This window comes from Ctenocephalides felis, unplaced genomic scaffold (assembly GCF_003426905.1).
Source record: "Ctenocephalides felis isolate EL2017-DRISC unplaced genomic scaffold, ASM342690v1 CF-g0.4_SCAFFOLD_03572, whole genome shotgun sequence".
NCBI lineage: Eukaryota > Metazoa > Arthropoda > Insecta > Siphonaptera > Pulicidae > Ctenocephalides > Ctenocephalides felis.
Window position 1 is genome coordinate 37,304,562 of NW_020539726.1, and position 23,106 is coordinate 37,327,667.

The 23,106-nt window shown below is 24.7% G+C and overlaps 1 protein-coding gene across 1 annotated transcript in view; it reads left to right on the forward strand.

Moving 5' to 3' along the window:
- Positions 1–14,224, forward strand: part of LOC113388446 (dipeptidase 2-like) — a 61,994-nt gene extending 47,770 nt beyond the window's left edge. The window contains exons 5-7 of the mRNA XM_026625822.1: positions 2,843–2,917; positions 13,711–13,803; positions 14,132–14,224. Of these exons, the coding sequence (XP_026481607.1) occupies positions 2,843–2,917; positions 13,711–13,803; positions 14,132–14,224 (261 nt within the window). The remainder of the gene's footprint in view (positions 1–2,842; positions 2,918–13,710; positions 13,804–14,131) is intronic.
- Positions 14,225–23,106: the final 8,882 nt, after the last annotated feature.

Below are 23,106 nucleotides of genomic sequence, written 5' to 3' on the forward strand. Positions count from 1 at the left end.
TATCCGCACATACATACACACACATACATACATACATACATACATACATACATACATACATACATACATACATACACACACACACACACACACACACACATACATCCATTTTTTCTAAGGTATGCCAAAATGTTCAGAAACCTCTGAAACGTAAAGATATATAAAAATTTTCATTTTCGATTTTTTTGCGATTACTATAACTTACCCTACGGGAAGTTAAAAATTATACCATATATTATACGATAACCTTTGCTCTAATTGTCGCCAAAAGGAAAACAATTGGACACAACATTAAAAACAGAGTAAATATATATATATATATATATATATATATATATATATATATATATATTAATAGTTTTGAATGTGATGTTGATATATTTTATATTGTATATTTTGTTTAAGTATTAGTAGGAATAGTATGAAAGATTTGAGAAATTTATTTAAAATCAATACATTTCGGCTAACATCTTAGCCTTCATTCAAATTTGAAATAAAATATTCTATCTAAGTAAATTTAATTTGTAATAGTTTAAGAATAAAAATGATAATAATAACAAACTAATCTAAAAAGAATTAATAATTTGGAATTTGCCAAAAAATAGTTTAACAAATTATATCGCTTCATGATTTAAAATAATGAGTAAATTTAATTTAATTTGCAAAAAAATTAATATTTAATAAAATTAATAAAAACAAAATGTAATGAAAACACTTTTGTATTTTATATCAATAATATCGAGTATGTTTGTAATATATCATAATTTTTAAAACTCTGTCTAATAATTTAAAAAAAACAATTCATTTTGCCTAGAATACATTAATTGTCTTCAGTACTATAAGTAAATTCAACTCTTTTTTAAAAAAAATATTTTATTTATGTATATATTTCAATATACATTATTAATTCGTCGAATGCAGATATTATATTTGCTAAAATTATATATATATTTATAGTAACTATTAATAAATTAAAAAGTTATGAGTACATTCTTTAGCAAGATTTATTTTATTAACTAAAATTGAATGTAACTTTGCTTTACTTGTTAATAATCGAATGGATTTCTATACCGAAATATATATATATATATATATATATATATATATTATTCGGGAAATATCTCAATATTTGAATTATAAAAGGGTCTAAGCGAAAGGGTTCGAACATATAAGCCTTAAAGCAATTGTATTCATTGAAAGTGTAAAATGATATTATAAACTTAAAGGTCTCCACATTTCTATCCATATATAACATTTTAGGTATTGTTAGACTAAACCCCTTATATTTCAATTAAATTTGATATATATATATATATATATATATATATATATATATATATGAATTTATAATAGAAGTTGGTTTAGAAAAACCAAACTAAAATCCGATACAACTACGAACAAGAACAAGTTCATTAAATTAATACTTTTTAATCTACTAGTTATTGATTGGAAAAAATCTACAATATCGTTAAAAAAATTATAAAATTTTGTTTATATCTAATATATAATAAAAATCTAACCAAATATCCTTTAGTCCTTCCACAAACTTTATAATACTCATAGATAAACTTTCCTAAATAACTATTTTCTAGTGTAATGTCTAAAAACTTGAGTAAATAAATTTGCAGTTTTTTTTAAATAATTTTCATATTATTACTAGCTGACCCTGCCACGTTTTGCTGTGGCACAATGTGCTTGAATGGTTAAGAGATGACAAAACAAATAATTCATTTCGAAATAAATCGCTCAAATAAATTATTATTTTATTAAATTATATTACTATAAAAAACAATACGATTACATAAAAGTTCATTTATTTAAGTAAACATTTAATGAAGAAAGTATAATAATCTGAATTAGCTCCAAATTTGTGTGCAAATATCAAAATCAAGGCATCGTCGCCGGTAAAAAAGGGTAAAATTAAAAAAAAATGCGTTTTTGGGTTTGTAGGTTTGTGGGTATGTGACTGGTGTAAAAATGGGTATTAACCATTTCAAACATAAATTATATATCATATTAAAAATTCAGCTCGGATAAGTATAATAAAATTGTTCTTGGGCATCTATCCAGTAATTAAAAACAGTTTCATTGAAATAAAATATTTTTATTAACAAAACATACGTTTCGGGTCTAGATTTGATCCATCTTTAGTGCATACAAATAAATTAAATGTTACACAAACTCCAAGCGGACAACATGTTTCGTTTGGAAAAAGTTTTTTTATATTTATTTTTTATTTTTATTTTAATTTTACAATTATTTAAAATTTATCATAACTCGACGTTTTATCAATTTGTGTTTCATATTTTTTTCGTGCAATTTTCGTGTGTTTTTGTCTTTTTTTTTTTAATTTACTTATATGCACTGAAGATGAGTCAAATTAAGACCCGAAATGTATGTTTCCTTAATGAAAATATTTTTTTTTCAATAAAACTGTTTTTAATTACTGGATGGATGTCCAAGAATAATTTTATCATATTATTTCACAATCTGAAGAAAAACCTTTCGCTTTATATATATATATATATATATATATATATATATATATATATATATATATATATATGTAGATATTACTTTGCAATATATTTTTATCAATATCTATTATATTTTTAATTTAACTAATTTTTTATAGTATCTATAAAATAATTTTTATTTATACGTTATTAAGATATTTACAAAATTATTCTGTTAGTATCTTTAATTGAGTAAGACTAAAAAAATTGAATAAAAAAATAAATTAATCAGTTTTAATTCTTTATGAAATATAGTAATATATATATATATATATATATATATATATATACTTTATTTAATAAAAAATTATATTTTCTATTTTCAGGTTCGAGACAGAATGTCCATAGACCAAATTCAACCCTTAGATATAAAAATTCCAGAACAAGATGTTCTAGGCAGAGTATATTGCAAATACGGAGGAAAAATTACGTGATGAATTTAAATTAAAAGTTAAAATAGTAATAATAAATTATATATAAATTTAAAAATTGTTTATATAAATAATAACCATTTGTTTAATTATTTATAACAACAGAAGTAAATAAAATCGGTGAAAATAAATGTTCACTGTACGTTTTGATCGTAATCCGTGTCATCATCGTTATTTGTTGCAGAATAAAGTAAATTTGTTGAAGAATAAAACAAGTTTGTTATATAATTGTGTTAACAATTTGAATAAATAATGTTTTAGTTGTAATGACATCTTGTAATGTTATATAATGTACTTCATTTTGTCAGGATTTACACCAATTTATTTGTCGGGACCATTCAGTTTTTTTTTGTTTTTGATTTGTGTTTCGAGAGTATATCATTCGGATTTTTATTTTGATATTCGTGTTCCTTTTAATTTGAAAGAGTACTTATAAATGAAAATAATAAGCTTACAAAATAAAACATAAGATAACGTTTCTAAATTTTATTTAAAATTTTTATACTAGATATTCTACTAAAAATTTTGTTCACATTGCACGATTACTCTTTTCATAACGCTTTCGTTAATTGATTTACTAATTTTGTTTTTGAAAAAGTTTTACAAGTCATTTAATATATATTTTGATCTTGAAAACTATACTAGCTATACAATTAATTTCATTTACAAAATCTATATTAATTTTTTTGATATATTTTTTCAAATTTTATAAAATACTAGTTTATTCGACCATTGTACACTAGTGTACAAATTTATATTAAATTAAGAATAAACAAAATATAATGTGTTCAAAAAAGCGTTCATGTACATTCGATAAATATTCGAAGTTTCAAAAGTAAATAGTATTTTGTGTCAAAATATTAAAACTAATTTTAAAAAAAGTATAATTTTTCGTCGAGAATTTTAGAATTTTGCAAAAAATATAATTTATTTCGGAAAATTTTTATTAGTTTGAAAATTTCGATGTTTATTGAAAATTTCCAGATATTTTTCTAAAAGTTTGTATTTTGTTAAAAAATGTATATAACATTGGAAAAATTGTATTTCGTTAAAAAAATATATATATTTTAGTAGAGAAATGTATATATTTTGTTTAAAAATGTATATTTCAGTTGAAAAATGTATATTTTATCTAAACAATTTATATTCCGTTGAAAATATTGTATTTCGTAAAAAATTAATTTTTGTTAAAATATTTATATTTTTTGTTAAAATATTTATATTTTTTGTTAAAATATTTATATTTTTGTCTGAAAAATAGATTTTTGTTAAATAATTTTGATTGTCAAAGGATATCAAATTTAATATTCGGATATTTGTCGAAATATTTGAATATTTGGCAAACAGTCCAAATCTTTATTGAAAAATTTTGAAACCTTGGCAAAAAAATTAATTAATTGTCGAAAAATTCAATTATTTTTCGAAAGTTTCAAATATTTGTCGAAACACTCGAATCCTCGTCAAAAAATTCGAAGTTTGTCGAACAATTTGAAGCTTGTCGAACAATTTGAAGCTTGTCGAACAATTTGAAGCTTGTCGAACAATTTGAAGCTTGTCGAGCAATTTGAAGCTTGTCGAACAATTTGAAGCTTGTCGAACAATTTGAAGCTTGTCGAGCAATTTGAAGCTTGTCGAAAAATTTGCAGTTTGTCCTAAAATTTGAAGATTTGCCGAAAAATTCAAATCTTTGTCAAAGAATTCGATTATTTGTCTAAATGATCGAATCTTTGTCGAAAAGTTCGATTATTTGTCTTGATCTTCGTCAAAATAATGAAATTTCTGTTAGAATATTTAAATCTTTGTCGAAAAATTCGAAGCTTATCGAACAATTTGAAGCTTTACGAAAAAAATTCGAATCTTTATCGAAAAATTTAAATCTTTATCGAACAATCAGAATCTTCGTAAAAATATTCGAATTTTTATCGAACAATTAGAATCTTTGTCAAAATATTCGAATCTTTATCAAAATATTCGAATCTTTGTCGACAAATTCGAATAATTATAAAAAAATCGAATACTTGTGGACAAATTCGAAATATTAGAATTTTAGTCAAAAAAATACGAATTTTTATTGAAATATTCATATCTCTATCGAAATATAAGAATATTTGTCGACAAATTCAAATCTTCGTCGACAAAATCGAATCTCCGTTGACAAAATCGAATCTCCGTTGACAAATTCAAATCTTCGTCGACAAATTCAAATCTTCGTCGACAAATTCAAATCTTTGTCGACAAATTCAAATCTTCGTCGACAAATTCAAATCTTCGTCGACAAATTCAAATCTTCGTCGACAAATTCAAATCTTCGTCGACAAATCCGAATCTTCGTCGACAAATCCGAATCTTCGTCGACAAATCCGAATCTTCGCCGACAAATCCGAATCTTCGCCGACAAATCCGAATCTTCATCGAAAAATTGCAATTTTTGTCAAAAAAATCGAATTCAAATAATTTTGAACACAATCCCAAACATTGTTAAATATCAAATTTTCAAAACTTCAAACTCCTAGCAAATATAAATTATAAACAAAATAATTTATTTAAAATATAGTAAACTAAAACTAAATGTGATCACTAGAATAGTGATGTATATAGTGTAAAATAACAACTTTCATATTATTTTTTAAATTAATTCTAATTAAAAAAAATACTATTCAATGACCAATCGAATATTTTATACGAATAATTCAAATTAATTAATTATTATTAAATGATAATTGTTAATAAACAAAATATGAAAATTATCATTATTAATTGTAAGGATTTATGGAAAAAATATGTTCTTGTTGAATATTTGTTGCTTGTAAATTGCTGTTTGAAAAATTGTGGAAATATCTTGTGATAATATATATATATATATATATATATATATATATATATATATATATATATATAAAATTATAAAATAATACTTTCAAGTATTTTTTAATATTTTCTTTTCACAAAACCATCATCAATTTCTGTCAACTCTTGAACATACATTATGTCAACTTGTTCAAGATATTCTCTTTATATATGAAAGATTGATAGTTTTTGTTTGAAATATATACAAATATATATATATATATATATATATAAATATAATATATATATATATATATATATATATATATATATATATATATATTATCCCAAGATACATAACAAAAATATCTGTTACAAAACAAATTTTATTTACATAAGTATCTATTCAATAAACTTAGTCTAAAGTTTCGAATTTGTATAAACCTATGTGTATATATTGACGATATGTAAAAATATTATTAAAAATAATAAATAATGATACTATTACACCAATGGATATCATTTCGCTGATGAATTTATTACAAAATGTTATTAATTTATTATCTCCGTCGAAATAAATAATGATACTATTACACCAATGAATATAATTTCTCTGATAAATTTATTACAAATGTTATTATTAATTTATTATTTCAGTCGATTGTATCAATGTCATAAACATGTAATATCAAATTGTAATTACTTATAGCATACGGTAATTAAAAACAGTTAAATCACTCATTTTGATTACTATATATCGTAAAACATACTCGTATATGATTATGTTTATAAATAGAATTGAATGAGACCGAGAGCCAACGACTCGATAGATGTTGTAACATTGTTAGAAAACTTAGATCGTAACAAATTTATAACTTGATAGAGGTGTCAAAATTTAAAAAATATGATAAAAGTGAAAAATATAATTAAAGGTTACTTAAAATTTTTAAAATTATATATGTCACATTTTTGGGGCTTGTATCATTTTATTTTTCCAGTTTTGATTTATGTATAGAATGAATAAACCTTAATGTTTTATGCAAGTTCATCCAGCTTTTTTGTTTCAGTTTTTTTTGAAATCCAAAAATAACTTTTCGCATCCATGATTTTTTATATCCACTATAGTATTTTTAACGACTGTTTTAACTTAGTGATAGTCAACAATTTATTATTCATATTATGCAATAAAATGTTTACAATCGTGTTTTCGATATTTAGAATCCATTTCCAAAATCTAGAATTAAATTTTGAAACATATAATGCACTCGTTTACTGTTCAATTTAGATTTTCAGAAATCAGATTTGAAATGTAGAATCCGGTCAGGAAGTCTATAATTCAGTTTTGAAGAATATAATTTTATTTAAAAGTCTATAATTTTATTTAAAAGTCTATAATTTGGTATCGAATTTGATTTGGTTAGCGTGCAATTTTACAAGTCTAAGATGAGGTTTCTAAGTCCAAGATGAGGTTTCTAAGTCCAAGATGAAGTTTCAAAGTCCAAGATGAGGTTTCTAAAACCAAGATGAGGTTTCTAAAACCAAGATGAGGTTTCTAAGTCCAAGATGAGGTTTCTAAGTCCAAGATGAGGTTTACAAGTCAAAGATGAGGTTTCTAAGTCCAAGATGAAGTTTCAAAGTCCAAGATGAGGTTTCTAAAACCAAGATGAGGTTTCTAAGTCCAAGATGAGGTTTCTAAGTCCAAGATGAGGTTTCTAAGTCCAAGATGAGGTTTACAAGTCAAAGATGAGGTTTCTAAGTCCAAGATGAAGTTTTAAAGTCCAAGATGAGGTTTCTAAAACCAAGATGAGGTTTCTAAGTCCAAGATGAGGTTTCTAAGTCCAAGATGAGGTTTCTAAGTCCAAAATGAGGTTTCTAAGTCCAAAATGAGGTTTCTAAGTCCAAGATGAGGTTTCTAAGTCCAAGATGAGGTTTACAAGTCAAAGATGAGGTGAGGTTTACAAGTCAAAGATAAGGTTTACAAGTCAAGTCAAAGATGAGGTTTGCAAAAGCAAGATATTTTTACAAGTCTAAAAAGAGGTTTACAAGTCTCAAAAGAGGTTTACAAGTCTAAAAAGAGGTTTACAAGTCAAAGATGAGGTTTACAAGTCAAAGATGAGGTTTACAAGTCAAAGATGAGGTTTACAAGTCAAAGATGAGGTTTACAAGTCAAAGATGAGGTTTACAAGTCAAAGATGAGGATTACAAGTCAAAGATGAGGATTACAAGTCAAAGATGAGGATTACAAGTCAAAGATGAAGTTTACAAGTCAAAGATGATGTTTACAAGTCCAAGATGAGGTTTACAAGTCCAAGATAAGGTTTACAAGTCCAAGATGAGGTTTACAAGTCCAAGATGAGGTTTACAAGTCCAAGATGAGGTTTACAAGTCCAAGATGAGGTTTACAAGTCCAAGATGAGGTTTACAAGTTCAGAATGAGGTTTACAAGTTCAGAATGAGGTTTACAATTCAGAATGAGGTTTACAAGTTCAGAATGAGGTTTACAAGTTCAGAATGAGGTTTACAAGTTCAGAATGAGGTTTACAAGTTCAGAATGAGGTTTACAAGTTCAGAATGAGGTTTACAATTCAGAATGAGGTTTACAAGTTCAGAATGAGGTTTACAAGTTCAGAATGAGGTTTACAAGTTCAGAATGAGGTTTACAAGTTCAGAATGAGGTTTACAAGTTCAGAATGAGGTTTACAGTTCAGAATGAGGTTTACAATTCAGAATGAGGTTTACAAGTTCAGAATGAGGTTTACAAGTTCAGAATGAGGTTTACAAGTTCAGAATGAGGTTTACAAGTTCAGAATGAGGTTTACAAGTTCAGAATGAGGTTTACAATTCAGAATGAGGTTTACAAGTTCAGAATGAGGTTTACAAGTTCAGAATGAGGTTTACAAGTTCAGAATGAGGTTTACAAGTTCAGAATGAGGTTTACAAGTTCAGAATGAGGTTTACAAGTTCAGAATGAGGTTTACAATTCAGAATGAGGTTTACAATTCAGAATGAGGTTTACAAGTTCAGAATGAGGTTTACAAGTTCAGAATGAGGTTTACAAGTCAAGGCGATGTTTAAAAATCCATAATAAGGGTTACAAGTCTAAAAAGAGGTTTACAAGTCTAAGAAGGGGTTTACAAGTCCAAAGATGAGGTTTACAAGTTTAAATAAGTTTGACAAGTCTAAAATGAGTTTGACAAGTCTAAAAAGGGGTTTGCAGGTCTAAAAAGAGGTTTACAAGTCTATAATGATGTTGACAGGTCCAAAACAAGGTTTACAATTCAAAAAATGAGGTATACAAGTTGAAAGATGAGGTTCACAAGTCTAAAATGAGGTTTTCAAAGCAAAGATGAGTTTTACAAGTATAAAATTTGGTTGAAAAGTTTAAAATTGGGGTTCACAAGTCTAAAATTAAGGTTTACAAATTTAAAATTGAAGTTTAAAAGTTTAAAACCAAAATTTACAAGTCTAAGATTTAGGTTTACAATTCTAAAATTGAGGCTTACAGGTTTAAAATCAAAATGTACAAGTCTAAGATTAAAGTTTACAAGTCCAGGAAAGAGGAATAAGGTTCACAAGGTTATAATGAGGTTCAAAGTTAAAATGAGAGTCACAGGGCTAAAATGAAGTTTACATGTCTAAAAATATTTATAATTTGAAAATATAGGTTTACAAGTCTAAAATTGACGCTTATAAGACTAAAATTGATGTTCATGTTTAAAAATAAAGCTCACAAATCTAAAATTAAGGTTAACAATTTTAAAATTTAGGTGAAAAGTGCCAAATTGAGGTTTGCAAGATTAAAATTGAGGTTGAAAAGTTTATGATTGAGGTTAAAAATTTAGGATTGAAGTTTAAATGTCTAGGATTGTGGATTAAAAGTCTAAGATTAAAGTTTAAAAGTATATAATTGTGGTTTACACGTCTAAAATTGAGGTTCACAAGTTTAAAATTAATATTTACAATTTTAAAATTCGGTTGAAAAGTCTAAAATTGAGGTTTTCAAGACAAAAATTTGGTTGGGGAGTTGAAAATTAAAGTTCACAAGTCTAAAATTGAGGTTTACAAATTTAAAATTCAGATTTGCAAGTCTAGAATTCGGTACAAAACTTTGAAATTCGATTCAAAAGTCTAAAATTCGATCAAAAGGTGGTTCAAAAGTGTAAAGGTCTGTTCAAAATTTGATTTGTTCGAAATGCTAAAAAATCGGTTCAAAACTCTCCGGCTAAATATCCTGAACATTTTACTGAACATCTTAAAAACTTGACTAAATACGAAAATTTTGGCACAATGGCCTGAAAAAAATCTATACAACATCCTAAAAATTTCCACGATTACAAATTCTTTGCTATCTCATGTTTGTACTCAACATTATATTATTATACGATCGGGTCACTGGCTCCCGCTCTATTCGAGGTCGATAAAAGGTCACAGTGATGATTATATATATACATCAAGCAAAAACGTCAACACTCATTAATCATTAATCATTAGCGACGACGAAATGATTAATTAGAAAAGAGGAAGAACAAAAAAAAAAGTAAATCACCACTTTTTGGTTACTCATTCATTCTGGGAAAAGTGATAACGGAATTTAAAGCACTGGATTGTAAAATCCATTTTTCAAAATAATTTACACACATCTATATACATAGTATGTGATAAATTCTAAATATTAATTTATTATTTATTTAAAACATTATTTATTTAAAACATTTTTTATCAAAACTATTTATTCCTCCACCGTCCTCCACCGTCCTCCACCGTACTACTTTCATTAAAACTGAACCCGGCTGGAATTATTCATCTCAGTGAAGAATTCCTAATATAAAATTCACAAACAAAACTTTTCCGACTTGAAATTGTAATATGAAACATCGGCACCGACGTTTCTATGATCGAGTTTTATTAGTCCCACTTGTATAGGAACTATTATATATATATATATATATATATATATATATATATATATATATATATTTAGTTTTAGTATTTGTAGTAGTAGTTGCAGTAGTAGTAGGGGAATTTCTCTGTTCCATTGTATGTAAAGTTTATTGACATTTTGACTCGTACGATACGTTTAAAATATGTACACAACGATAAAATGTAGTATAGTATGAGGGCTGGGTGTAGAGGATATTCAGTTTTTTATATAAGAAATGATTTTGTACGAATTTTTTTTATTGAAGAGACAGTAGTTGAAAAATCATGAGATTTGCATTTATTTTGTTGAAATATACGTAAATAGTTTGTGACATGTGTAGTTTACAAAATTCGATAAAGTTTAAAGTAGATTTTAAAAATCAAATCTATTTCAATTTATTTTAATTAAATATAACTATATTGAAATTTTTATAGAAAGATTTTGCAAAGAATTTTAGGAAATTTTAGAATGTTTCATCAACTATTCTTTTAGTGTGAATTAATTTTTCTTATAAGTGAATTAATCTACAACATTGATTTTTATTTAAATAATAGTATTAAAAATTAAAAAAAATCACAAAAATTTAAATAATTAAAAAATAATTTTATATTTTAAATAAGAAAAAAATTGCATATAAAACTTGAAAATAATTTCATATTAACATTAGATAATAAATGTATATAAATAGCTTGAATTTGGTTTTCTTTATAAAACAAACATATTTAGTAGGACTATCTAGATTCTAGATAAATTCTAGATTGTATATGTTAGTTTCTAAGACTTTATTCTTAGTAACATATTTATAATTGTATAATTGCAAAATATGTTTAAAAACCTGGAAATCGAATCGAAAATTTAGAAAGTCTAGAATTCGGTTAGAAAGTCCAGAATTTGGTTCATTTGGTTTAAAAGCCTAAAAATCGGTTTAAAATCCTAAAAATCGGTTTAAAAGCCTAAAAATTGGTTTAGAAGTCAAAAAATCGGTTTAGAAGTCAAAAAATCGGTTATAAAGACTAAAAATCGGTTATAAAGACTAAAAATCGGTTATAAAGACTAAAAATCGGTTATAAAGTCTAAAAATCGGTTATAAAGTTTAAAAATCGGTTCAAAAGGCAAGGATTCGGTTTGTAAGCCTAAAAATCCGTTCAAATGTTTAAGTATTAGTTAAAAGCCAAAAAATCGGTTTAGAAGCCTAAAATTCACATCAGGAGTCTAAAAATCACTTCAGGAATCTAAAAATTGCTTCATCAGTCTACAAATCGCTTCAGGAGAGTCTATAAATTGATTTGTAAGTGTAAAAACGGTTTAGGAATTTCGAAAAACGTTTCAAAAGTCTAAAAATTGGTTGAAAAAACTAAAAAAAAATCTAGAAGCTTAGAAAATCTTTTCAGGAATCTATAAATTGTTCTTAGAATGTAGACATCGGTTAAAAAGTTTACAAATGAGACTAGAAATATACGAATTGGTCAAAGTCTGGAAATCGGCTTAAGAGTCTAGAAAATTGTTGTAAAAATTAATATTGAAATAATTCTCTAAAATACGGTTTGGAAGTCAAAAAATCAGTTTGCAAGTCTGGAGGCTGGTTTTGAAGTCCAAAAATCGGTTGGCAAGTCCAAAAATCGATTTTTAAGTCTAAAAATCGGATTACAGGTCTAAAAACCGGTTTTCAATTCCAAATTTCTTATTAAAAGTCTGTAGTCCGATTTGCAAATCTGTAAAAATTTTGTGAAAACTATAAAATTATTTCAAAATAAATATCCTGCAAGAGCAATTTAATTTACAGGCAATGTATAACAAAAACTCGAACTCAAGTTGTCAGTATAACTCAAATGTTATGCACATTAATTTAAATGCCGAATAAAAATGTCAAGGAAAAAAATTATAAACAAAAATAAAAGTAATATTAGAACATACTAAATTCATAGTTAATAAAAAAAAACTCGAACAATTTTAATTTCAGTTTACATTTTTGACACCGACTCTCGCACTATCTCCCATACAAAAACAAACAATTGCAACAGCGTTAGAGATAACCCGGCACGTTTATTGATCTTTCTGTCTGTGAATCCCAAAAACCGACATTACTCATTAATAATATCAATTCTGGTTTATTCACATTTGTATTTCCTTATAAAATTGGAGTAAATCCCCTTTAAGGAATTTTGATAGTATAAAAGACAATGTGGAAGTTGAATCAGACACCAGTTCACTTAAGAGTAAAGAACAAGTTACTTATAATAAAAAATATATTACAGTTTTATTTGTGATTAAATAAAATACAATCAATCAAGGTAAGTGGTAAAGAAGTAATAAAATATTTTAAATTTCAATTTAATTTTTTAACTCAAAATAGTTGGTAGAGTCATTCACGCCTGCATTTATATTAATTTATTTATAATGCATTTTTTTTTGTTATAAATTTTGTAACTTCTAAACGGTTTGTCTAATTTAGTTAAAATATTCGGATAATTTGTTCAAAATTAAATTTTTTATAATTGTTTCTAATATCGCAATGATCTACGTCAACTTGGTATACTCTAAAATCGACATTGGAAGTAGAACTTCGATTTAATTCAGTTTCCAGTGCATTGATTCATAATATTAGTAGAACATTTACTTAATTCAGTTTCCATTGTATTTATTCACTATATTTTTTGTAACTTCTAAACGGTTTATTTAATTTAAACAAAATGTTTGACAAATTTGTTCAAATTATCTACAATATTTTCTAACATTGTGATAACACTCGGTATAATTTAAAACCATTTATTAATAAAATATTTTAAATAAACTAAAATCAATCAAGGTGAGTGCTACAAAATATTATTATGAAAATAAAAACTATAAATATTATTTTAAATTTTACGAGAAGTGTTTCATATTGAATTTTGCAATTGTTTTGTGAAATTTTGCAATTGTTTTGTGAATTTTTGCATAGAATTTGTATGTACTTTTTTAAATAAATTTTATAGAATAGCAATTATCAAATAGAAAAAATTTTGAATAATCTTATACTTCATCTAATTGCTTTTTTTTTTGTTTTTTTTTTATATAGATGAAATTATTCAACATTGTCTTCGTCCTGTGTGTTGTTTTTGCTTTATTGGCAGTGCCTTCAGAAGCAAAATGGAAATTTGGCAAAAAATTGGTAAGAAAAATAATATATAGAAAGTTATTTGTATTTTTAGTTCTTAAATCAAACAAAAATTATTTATTGTATTTTGTAAGACTACGAATATTAATTCTACAACAATTTTTGTAATTATGTATGCAAGTATAATTAAATTTTGTAAATTTTTCACTCCAAGTTTCAATTTAATTCATAGATAATTTATACTATTTTTGTATAATATTTTTAGGTAAATTTATGATTTTTTTAAATTTTCTGTATAAAATATTTTTATTTCAATCCTTATCATAGACAAAGCTTGAGCAGTAAGTTGAAAATATGTTTATATTTCTATTTTTTTTTTCAGGAACGTTTAGGAAAACGTGTCCTGCACGCCACTGAAAAAGTTTTACCAGCTGCACAAGGTGTTGCAGGGGTTGCAACTGCTATCAAAGGTTGAAAAAAAATTTGGACAATATAAACAAAAATATTTTTCTAAGTCAAAATTAAAAAGCTTTAATTAGGTTTACATACATTATTTATTTTATACTATTTAAGATTTTTGTAATAAATTGATTTGAAAATTAATCGTTGTGTTCATTTTTATATAAAAAAATCATTTTTATTGATTGACTAAATTTGTAAATCAAGAAATTCATTTTTAATTGTTTCTATCTATAGAAATAACTCATATTGTTTGCAACATTTTGAAATAGACTAAATTAAAAGTTGATAGTATAAAAGAACTTTTCATCTACATTTTGTATTATATGTACTTGACATAGATAAAATAATAGAATAGAAAATTTCAAGGATGCTGTTTTGCTCTTTAATCAATTTAAGAAATAATAAATAATTAGGTTCTATATATGACCTGATTAAATTTGTATTTGAATAAAAAACCTTATTACAATTATTTCAGAAATTGTAAAATACATTCATTATATTTTGTGTATTTGTTTTAATCATTAAAAATTTTTTAGGTTGAAATATTTTAATTTTTTTATTTTATTATGTAAAATTTGTTTGAATTATAAAAATAAAGGATATATTTTTTTACAATATATACGAATTTCTAATATTTTTCAAAAAAATGTAAAAAAGCATAATTTTTGAGATTCTTTTTTTTTTCATGTGTAAGAGTCATTTTTCTAATCGGACTCTTGATAATAATAAAATCATATATGCGATTGATAATTGTTAACGTCGTGACAAATTAGCTTTCTTTATTAAGTTTTTAATATGTTGTAAATGATAACAAAAATTTCTTTATAAAACTTGGAAACGAATGTTAGAAATTTTAAGATTTAATCTAAATAATGCTCACAATTTTAAAATGATTGTATAGTTTTAAGTTATATAAAAATCGAAAAGTTTGCATTATTTATATATATATATATATATATATATATATACATATATATTTTGATAGGTTATTTAAAATCGGGCAGTAACACCAAGTAAAGAAAAAAAAACTAAAGTAGTTTTTAAGTACTTTATTTATCCATACGTTTCGGTCTTCATCGAGACCGTCATTCAGTGGAAAACTAAAAGATTTTATATGATGTAGGAGGAAATAATATAAAGTTATAACTTATATATAAGTACTTACAGGATTAATTATACAAAAAATACACTACACTATTACACTGTGATAAACCAGGCTATTAATAATTGGAACATTTAAACTAATTAATTTTTTTGAACAATTTTTTTTCTTACATTCTAGTGTGTACAAGTTGACTGATGTCTAAAAACTGAATGAATTGTGTTTACAATTTTTTGAGAAAGTGTAAAAAGACCAGCAGACATATGTTTTTTGTAAAATAATAAAGTAATAAAAATACACGCTTCATTCAGATATGGTGGCGTTTTTGAAAATAGTCGAGAGTTATTTTATAGTCATTGCAAAGCGAATTGTTGTCAGTTCTTAAATTTATGGCTGTATCCTTGTGTAAAGATATTAAGCAACCTTCGCTAAATCGTCTTTTAAATAAATTATTTTCGAAGTGTAGGATCGTGGGATTGGAAAAATCAATGTTATGTTTGAGTTGGTTAATATGATCTGTTAATTGTGTTTTGTTCTGATTTTTATTTTTAGAATTGTTTTTGTGTTGAGATGTTCTTTTGTGCAGGTTCTGACTAGTTTCACCTATGTAGACGCAATTACAGTCTAGACAATTAAGCTTATAAACTAGATTACTTAACATTCTCGGGTTAAATTTTGATTTTAATTTTGTAAAAAGAGTTGAAAAAGTGTTTTCGGAACTAAAAACTACTCTAATGGTATTTTTATTGAAAAGTTTTCTCCACGGGTACTGTAATCCTGGTTTATCAAAGTGTAATAGTGTAGTGTATTTTTTGTATAATAATCCTGTAAGTACTTATATATAAGTTATAACTTTATATTATTTCCTCCTACATCATATAAAATCTTTTAGTTTTCCACTGAATGACGGTCTCGATGAAGACCGAAACGTATGGATAAATAAAGTACTTAAAAACTACTTTAGTTTTTTTTCTTTACTTGGTGTTACTGCCCGATTTTAAATAACCTATCAAAATATAATATCAACACCAAACTCACATATTTCAAAATACATATATATATATATATATATATATATATCTCTTAGATTAAATAAATTTAATACATCTCTTTGTTCTTACCTCAAATTCCACAAAAATCAGCATTCTTCGCAAAATTGCAACAGAGTCAAAAAAAAGTTTTAAAAAAGTTTTTCACACACACACGCACTTTGTTTTACGCGAAATTATGCAAAATTAATTTAATTCACACTTTTATTTTAAAATTTAATAAATTTACGCGAATTTTATTACTACACTACACTATGCACTCACTTTTATTTTAAAATTTTTGTTTTATTAGGCTGGAAAAAAATTGTGAATTAGTATAAAGGGTACGGTCCGATATAAAAAAATATTTATATAATTATTCGACCCTAAATGAATCCTAAACGAGACATGTGACCGCACCCTTAGAAATCATGCCTAGGACAAAAAATGCACTGACCTTTGATTAAAATCACCGATTCTTCTGGAACATCCCGGTTACCAATTTGTTGTCTGAAAAATAGAAAAAAAAATATTAGTAAATTTTAAACATATTATGAAGAAATTAATTAGTGTTGTAAAATTCGATGTCTCACCTCGTGATTTCCAGAAGAGGGCTGACAGGAACCAGGAACCGGGAACCAGGAACCAGGAATAAAACACTATATCACTAATTCACTAAAACACTAGAATGACCATGATAAAAAACTACACACTTACACTAAAATACTAAAACACTAAAAAAACGATAAAGAAATTCTGATTTAAAAAACGCCCAAAAAACGATCACTATCACTACAAGTCAAATTATTTGACCACAATCAATTGCTTGTTTTTTTTTTTAATATTGTTCAGCAATAAAGGAACTTGTAAGGATTTGTGTAATTATCACCTCTAACAAAAATTTGAAAGAAACTTCTTTTTATATTGGCAGTTCCAATTTTATTAGTCACTGATTAGTCAAATTAGAACTATAACGAATAAATTTGTTGGTTAAAATATCAATTGCTTTAAAATTTTATTTTTTGTGGTCAAACTCATTTTATACGACACCGTTAACACTTTCTTTGGTCCACAAAACAATCCACTTATAAAATTTCTGCAACGAAAAAAAATAGTTCTTTTTTGTCCTTGTACTTTTTAATAGATTTTATTCACTTGTTCTGGATTTTAGTATCTGTATCCTTTGATTTTGTGTATTTATCAGGATATTTGTTGGACTATTTTATTCTAACGTGTTCTTGACTTTATTTTTGAAATGTGTTTATAAACATTTATAAGGACTCTGATCCCAGAAATCTGCAAAATAAAAAAAAAAACTAATTAATGACTAGTAACTTTCCGTACCGTAAACTAAATTCTTAAAAAAAAAACTTTGCAAAACTTTGAAAATATTAGATTTTGGATGAATTTTGAAATTTTTGATTTAAAATTGACTTTTTTGAAAAATTTGATTTTCGTTTATATTTTAATTTTTTTTATATTATGTTTTTTTAATTTTGAATATTTTTAAGCAATCGCACTGCATATCTGGTTTGGAGCCGAAATATCAAAGCGCGTAAGCGCCGCATATTCGGCTAACGTGTGAACATTGGTACAGAACCCATATGAATGTACACAAAATTTGTAGTTATTACTATAATCTTAATGAAATATCTGTTAATACGATGTACATATGTTTAATGTTCAGTTTTGACCGCCAAATGGCATTATTTTTTCACATTTTTTTTATTGGATCTCTAAAAATTTAATCTTGTCAATACAAATAAAATGTTCTTTTAATTACTCAAATCGGGCACACATACACATACATATACACACACAAACATCCAGTTTTTTCTAACAAAGTATGCCAAACTCTAAGGTATGTTAAAATGTTCAGAAACCTTTCAAACGTAAAGATATATAAAAATTTTCATTTTCGAATTTTTTTGCGATCACTCTAAGTTTACTGGAAGTTAATAAATATACTTATGAAAACTATATATAATAATAGTGCAATATAACTCTCTATCAGTAGTCACTATATTATAAAAAAAAAATTTCAAACAGATTTTTTTTACACTTTCACTCTATTGTTTTTCTTTTTATTTTTTTGTTTGAATTTAGTTTTATCTCAATTTAGTGAATGTCAATGAACATATAAAACAAGCATCAAAATTATATCAAATATATTTTCAAAAATTCAAATTTAAACATTGCAAAATTCTTTAAAATTCAAATTAGAATTCGAATTCGAAAATGTTCGCCTTTTAACAATGCCATATTTTATAACTTAGATTTTGACGGTTATTGTAAATTTTTGATTATAATTTGTCGTTTTTAATAGCTTAGAGACTGCATACTTTATTAAAATTTAAATTTTATTTAAATCAGAAATCTTATCAAATTTCTGAATAGCTGATTTTGAATATTTGTTGAAGAGAATTTAATTAAAACATAAATAAAAAAATCTATTGGAGTGAATTCAAATTTACATTTGCTTAAAAATAATCTCAAAAATTTTGTTAACCAAATTTATTAAGACAAAGATTAATTTGTAACCTATGATAATAGTGGTGTATAAATTAAAATTTAAAGTTGCTATAAATAAAAATTGTATAAAATAGTGAATATACTATTTTTTGTAAGTAATTTTTTGTAGCTCTGTAAATCTTACATTATATATATATATATATATATATATATATATATATATATATATAAATATTTCAAATTAATTAAAATGACTTAATCATAAAATTTGCATGAAATTATCTCTCTAGAACGATTTCAACCATATCGTCTATAATTAAAAATAAAAACAACTATAAACACTGATAAAGACGTTTCAGCTTCATTTCTCGGTTTGATATATGTGAATCCCAAATTCCAAAAACATTTCTTCAAAATGAAATTGAATTTTATATCTTGTATTTTGTGATTAACAAAAAACATGTGAATCCCCTTACCATATAGAGAAATCGTATATAAAGAAAGAACGAGTCTTTATGGACATCAGTTGAATAAGAACTTTTGTTTAGTTAACATATATAAATATATAATAAATAATAAATATATTTGTATTATATTCGTTATAAAAAAGTGATATTGAAGTGATATACAGGATACAAAAATTACTACAACTATCAAGGTAATTTTTTTTTTATAATAGTGCATTGTACTTTGAACTCTTGATTTTTTGTGATAGGTTTTTTACAACGTATTTTTTGACAAATTCTTTTAACAAATTATAATGTATAGGATTTGTATTTAAATATTGTTAACTAATACGTAAACTTGAGTGTGAATGTATAAAATAATTCATAATTATTATTGGAAAATTAAAAAGTCAAGTTTTATTAAATTACAAGAAACCGCAATAGATAAAAATTATAAAGTATCGCATTTTTATAATAAAATTTAATAAACTCTTAGATTTTTTATGTAAATAAGTTGATATAGGTACTTATTTTCCAAAATGATCCAAAATTTTTTATTGCTAATTAAATAAATAAAAGTAATAATACAAAAATGTGTATATATTTTTATATTAGTTTGTTAAAGTTCTTGAATTTTTGTTTAATATATACTTCAAAAATTTAAAATTGTGTAAATGTAAAAACAAGTATTTTTTGATTATTTTAAACAGTTTGAAAGTCTTCAATTTGGTATAAAGGTCTAAAACTTCGTATAGATGTCTTAAATTTGGTATAAAAGTTCAAAATTTGGTATAGGAGCTTAAAATTCGGTTTAAAAGCCTGAAATTCGGTATAAAAGCCTTAAATTTGGTGTATAAAAGTCCAAAATTTGGTATGGAAGCCTGAAAGTCGGGATTATAAAATAGATTTAGTTTGAAAAGTCGAAAATTTGGTGAAAAAAGAATAGAATTTGTTATAGAAGCCTAAAAAAAATATATATGAATTATATAAAACTTTTGAAGTCTAATCTGATATAAAAGTTTAAAATCCGGTATAAAAGTTTAAAGTCCGATATAAAAGTTTAAAATCCTATTTGAAGTCTTAAATCCGGTATAGATAATTAATAATTCTAGAATTCAATTTAGAAGTCTACAATTTAATTTAAAGGTCTACAATTCAATCTAGAAGTTTACAATTCAATTCTTCAACAGCCTAGAATCGAATTTACAAGTGTAAAATTCGGTATAAAAATTTAAAACTCAATTTACAAGTCTGAAATTCAATTTAAAGGCCTAGAATCGAATTTACAAGTGTGAAATTTGGTATAAAAATCTTAAACACAATTTACAAGTCTGAAATTCAATTTACAAGTCTAGAATCTATTTTATAAGTCTAGAATCCATTCTATAAACCTAGAATCCATTTTAAATGTCTAAAACTCGGAATACAAGCCTAAAATTTGGTATAAAAGCCTAAAATTTGGTATAAAAGCCTAAAGTCCGGTATAAAAGTTTCAAACTTGGTATGAAAGTCTAAAATCCGGTATAAATTCTAAAATCCGGTATAAATGTCTAAAATCCGGTATAAAAGTCTGAAATCTGGTATAAAAAAGCCTGAAATTTGGTATAAAAGCCTAAAAAATGCATTTTTAGTAGAATTATTGGAGAAATTATTATTAACTAACAAATGTAAAAAATTAATTTGTTATTCATTGTGATAAAAACTTATAATTATTGAGAATGATCTAAGATACATATTTTTTTAAAAGTGAGTGAAAATTGAAGTAAAAACCTTACTTTTTTTAACCAGTATAAATATTTAAAAGTAACTAAATATATAATAGAAATTTCCTGCAATTGTTGCAAACAAGTGGAAAAATTTAAAATCATTGAAGCAATCACCATAAATATTTGAAATTATTCTATAACATAGATTATATTCTCTTTAATATATATATATATATATATATATATATATATATATATATATATATATAATATAATTAATTATATTCATTTTTTAGATGAAACTGTTCAATATCATTTTCGTTCTTTTCGTGGTTGTTGCCATTTTTTCAATGCAGGCTGATGCCAAAAAATGGAAATTTGGCAGAAAATTGGTAAGTAAAAAGTCTAAACCTAATATAATTAACCTGAATATTGTTCTTGTTATTTCATCTTTGAGCAAACAAAACATTTTTATGTGAATTTACAAGATATCTGTCTAAATAGACAATAAATTGACATGTGAGAGTTTTGTCATTTTTTGCTGAACTAAATAACATATTACTAGAACAGTAATCAAATTGAGATTCAAAATAAGATATGCAAATGCAAAAGTGAAAAAAACGATATTTTATGAATTAAATTTAATTTGATATAATAAATATATAAATATTGTAAATATTCTATATTTTATATTATTTTTTTATTTTTAGGAACGTATGGGAAAACGTGTTCTAAAAGCCACAGAAAAAGTTCTACCAGTTGCCCAAGGAGTAGTTGGTGTCATTACACCTTTTAGGGGATGAAAAAAAACAACATAAAAAACACCAATTTTTCCAAAATCAACAAAACTTTTACATTTGGAAAGTTTAGAGAGTGCCAACACCCATAGCATTTTATCAAATCGTTCACAGTATTATATAAATCATTAGACTTAAGAAAAAATATTTATAAAAATGTAGTCGATATTATTGAATTTTGTAAAAAAGACATTAAAAATTAATTTTATTGTAATTTTGGATTAAAAATTAAAAAAATTACCCAGGCTAAGCACAGTCTAAGCGCCACTCTGGTGCAAATATTTACCCAAGTGCGTTAAGACTGTTTATGTACTGGAGCGCTTTTCGAATTTTGTGAAAACTATTGAAAAATGTGAAAATGCCGCCAAGCTAAGCACAGTATTAGTGAAATGTCGCACAGAATTATCTGCAAATGCGTTTAGACTGTGACTATACGGGAGCACTTTTTCAATTTTGTGCAAATTAGGCAACTATTTTTTTTGAAATTGAATTCGAAATGAAATGACGATTGTTAATGTTCCGGAGATGATTTGATTTATGATTTACATTTGATTTGCTCAGATATAACAAGATAGCAAAAATAATGAAAGTTGCAGTACTTGTAATAATATATATTTGAAAACGTTTAAAATTTCTCGAATATTTCATTACGGTACGGGAAGTTCCAGCCATTTGCCTTAAGGCACGATGCCATACACCACTAGTTTTTATTTTTTATTACAATATTATGTATTGTACTTTATATATTAGTAAAATAATTTCTCTGTACTTACTATATTTTATTTACAAAAAAAAGTCAAATTGGAGTTCGAATTTTACGGATGGTTTGTTAAATGAAAACTTGAACTTTTTTAGAAAACTGGATAGATGCCCTTATGAAAAATGTATGTATATGTGAATAATAAAACATTACATTACTAAAAAAAACTAATTTTATTAGAAATTTATTCTAAATTCCGTACGTTTCGGCTATAATCAACCAAACCGAATCATAAATTAATCAAAACAAATAAAATAATTTAAAAAAACAATATAATAATTTTACTGAGAAGAAATTCTCTCTGGCATCAATTTTTTGCCATAAAAAACTATACTTTTATTAGAATAAAATATTTTATAAATCAGAACTCAAATTAGTCAAGTAAAACTCCTTTTATTTCCAAACGTCTTATGAAATCAATTGTTCAAATTGTAACTTATGCTATATCGGAGAAACTAGTAAAAAACCGAATTTATTGCTAGAAAAAACAAATCGGATATGTACAGACTATACAGAATTATATCATTATATATATATATATATATATATATATATATATATATATATATATATATATATATATA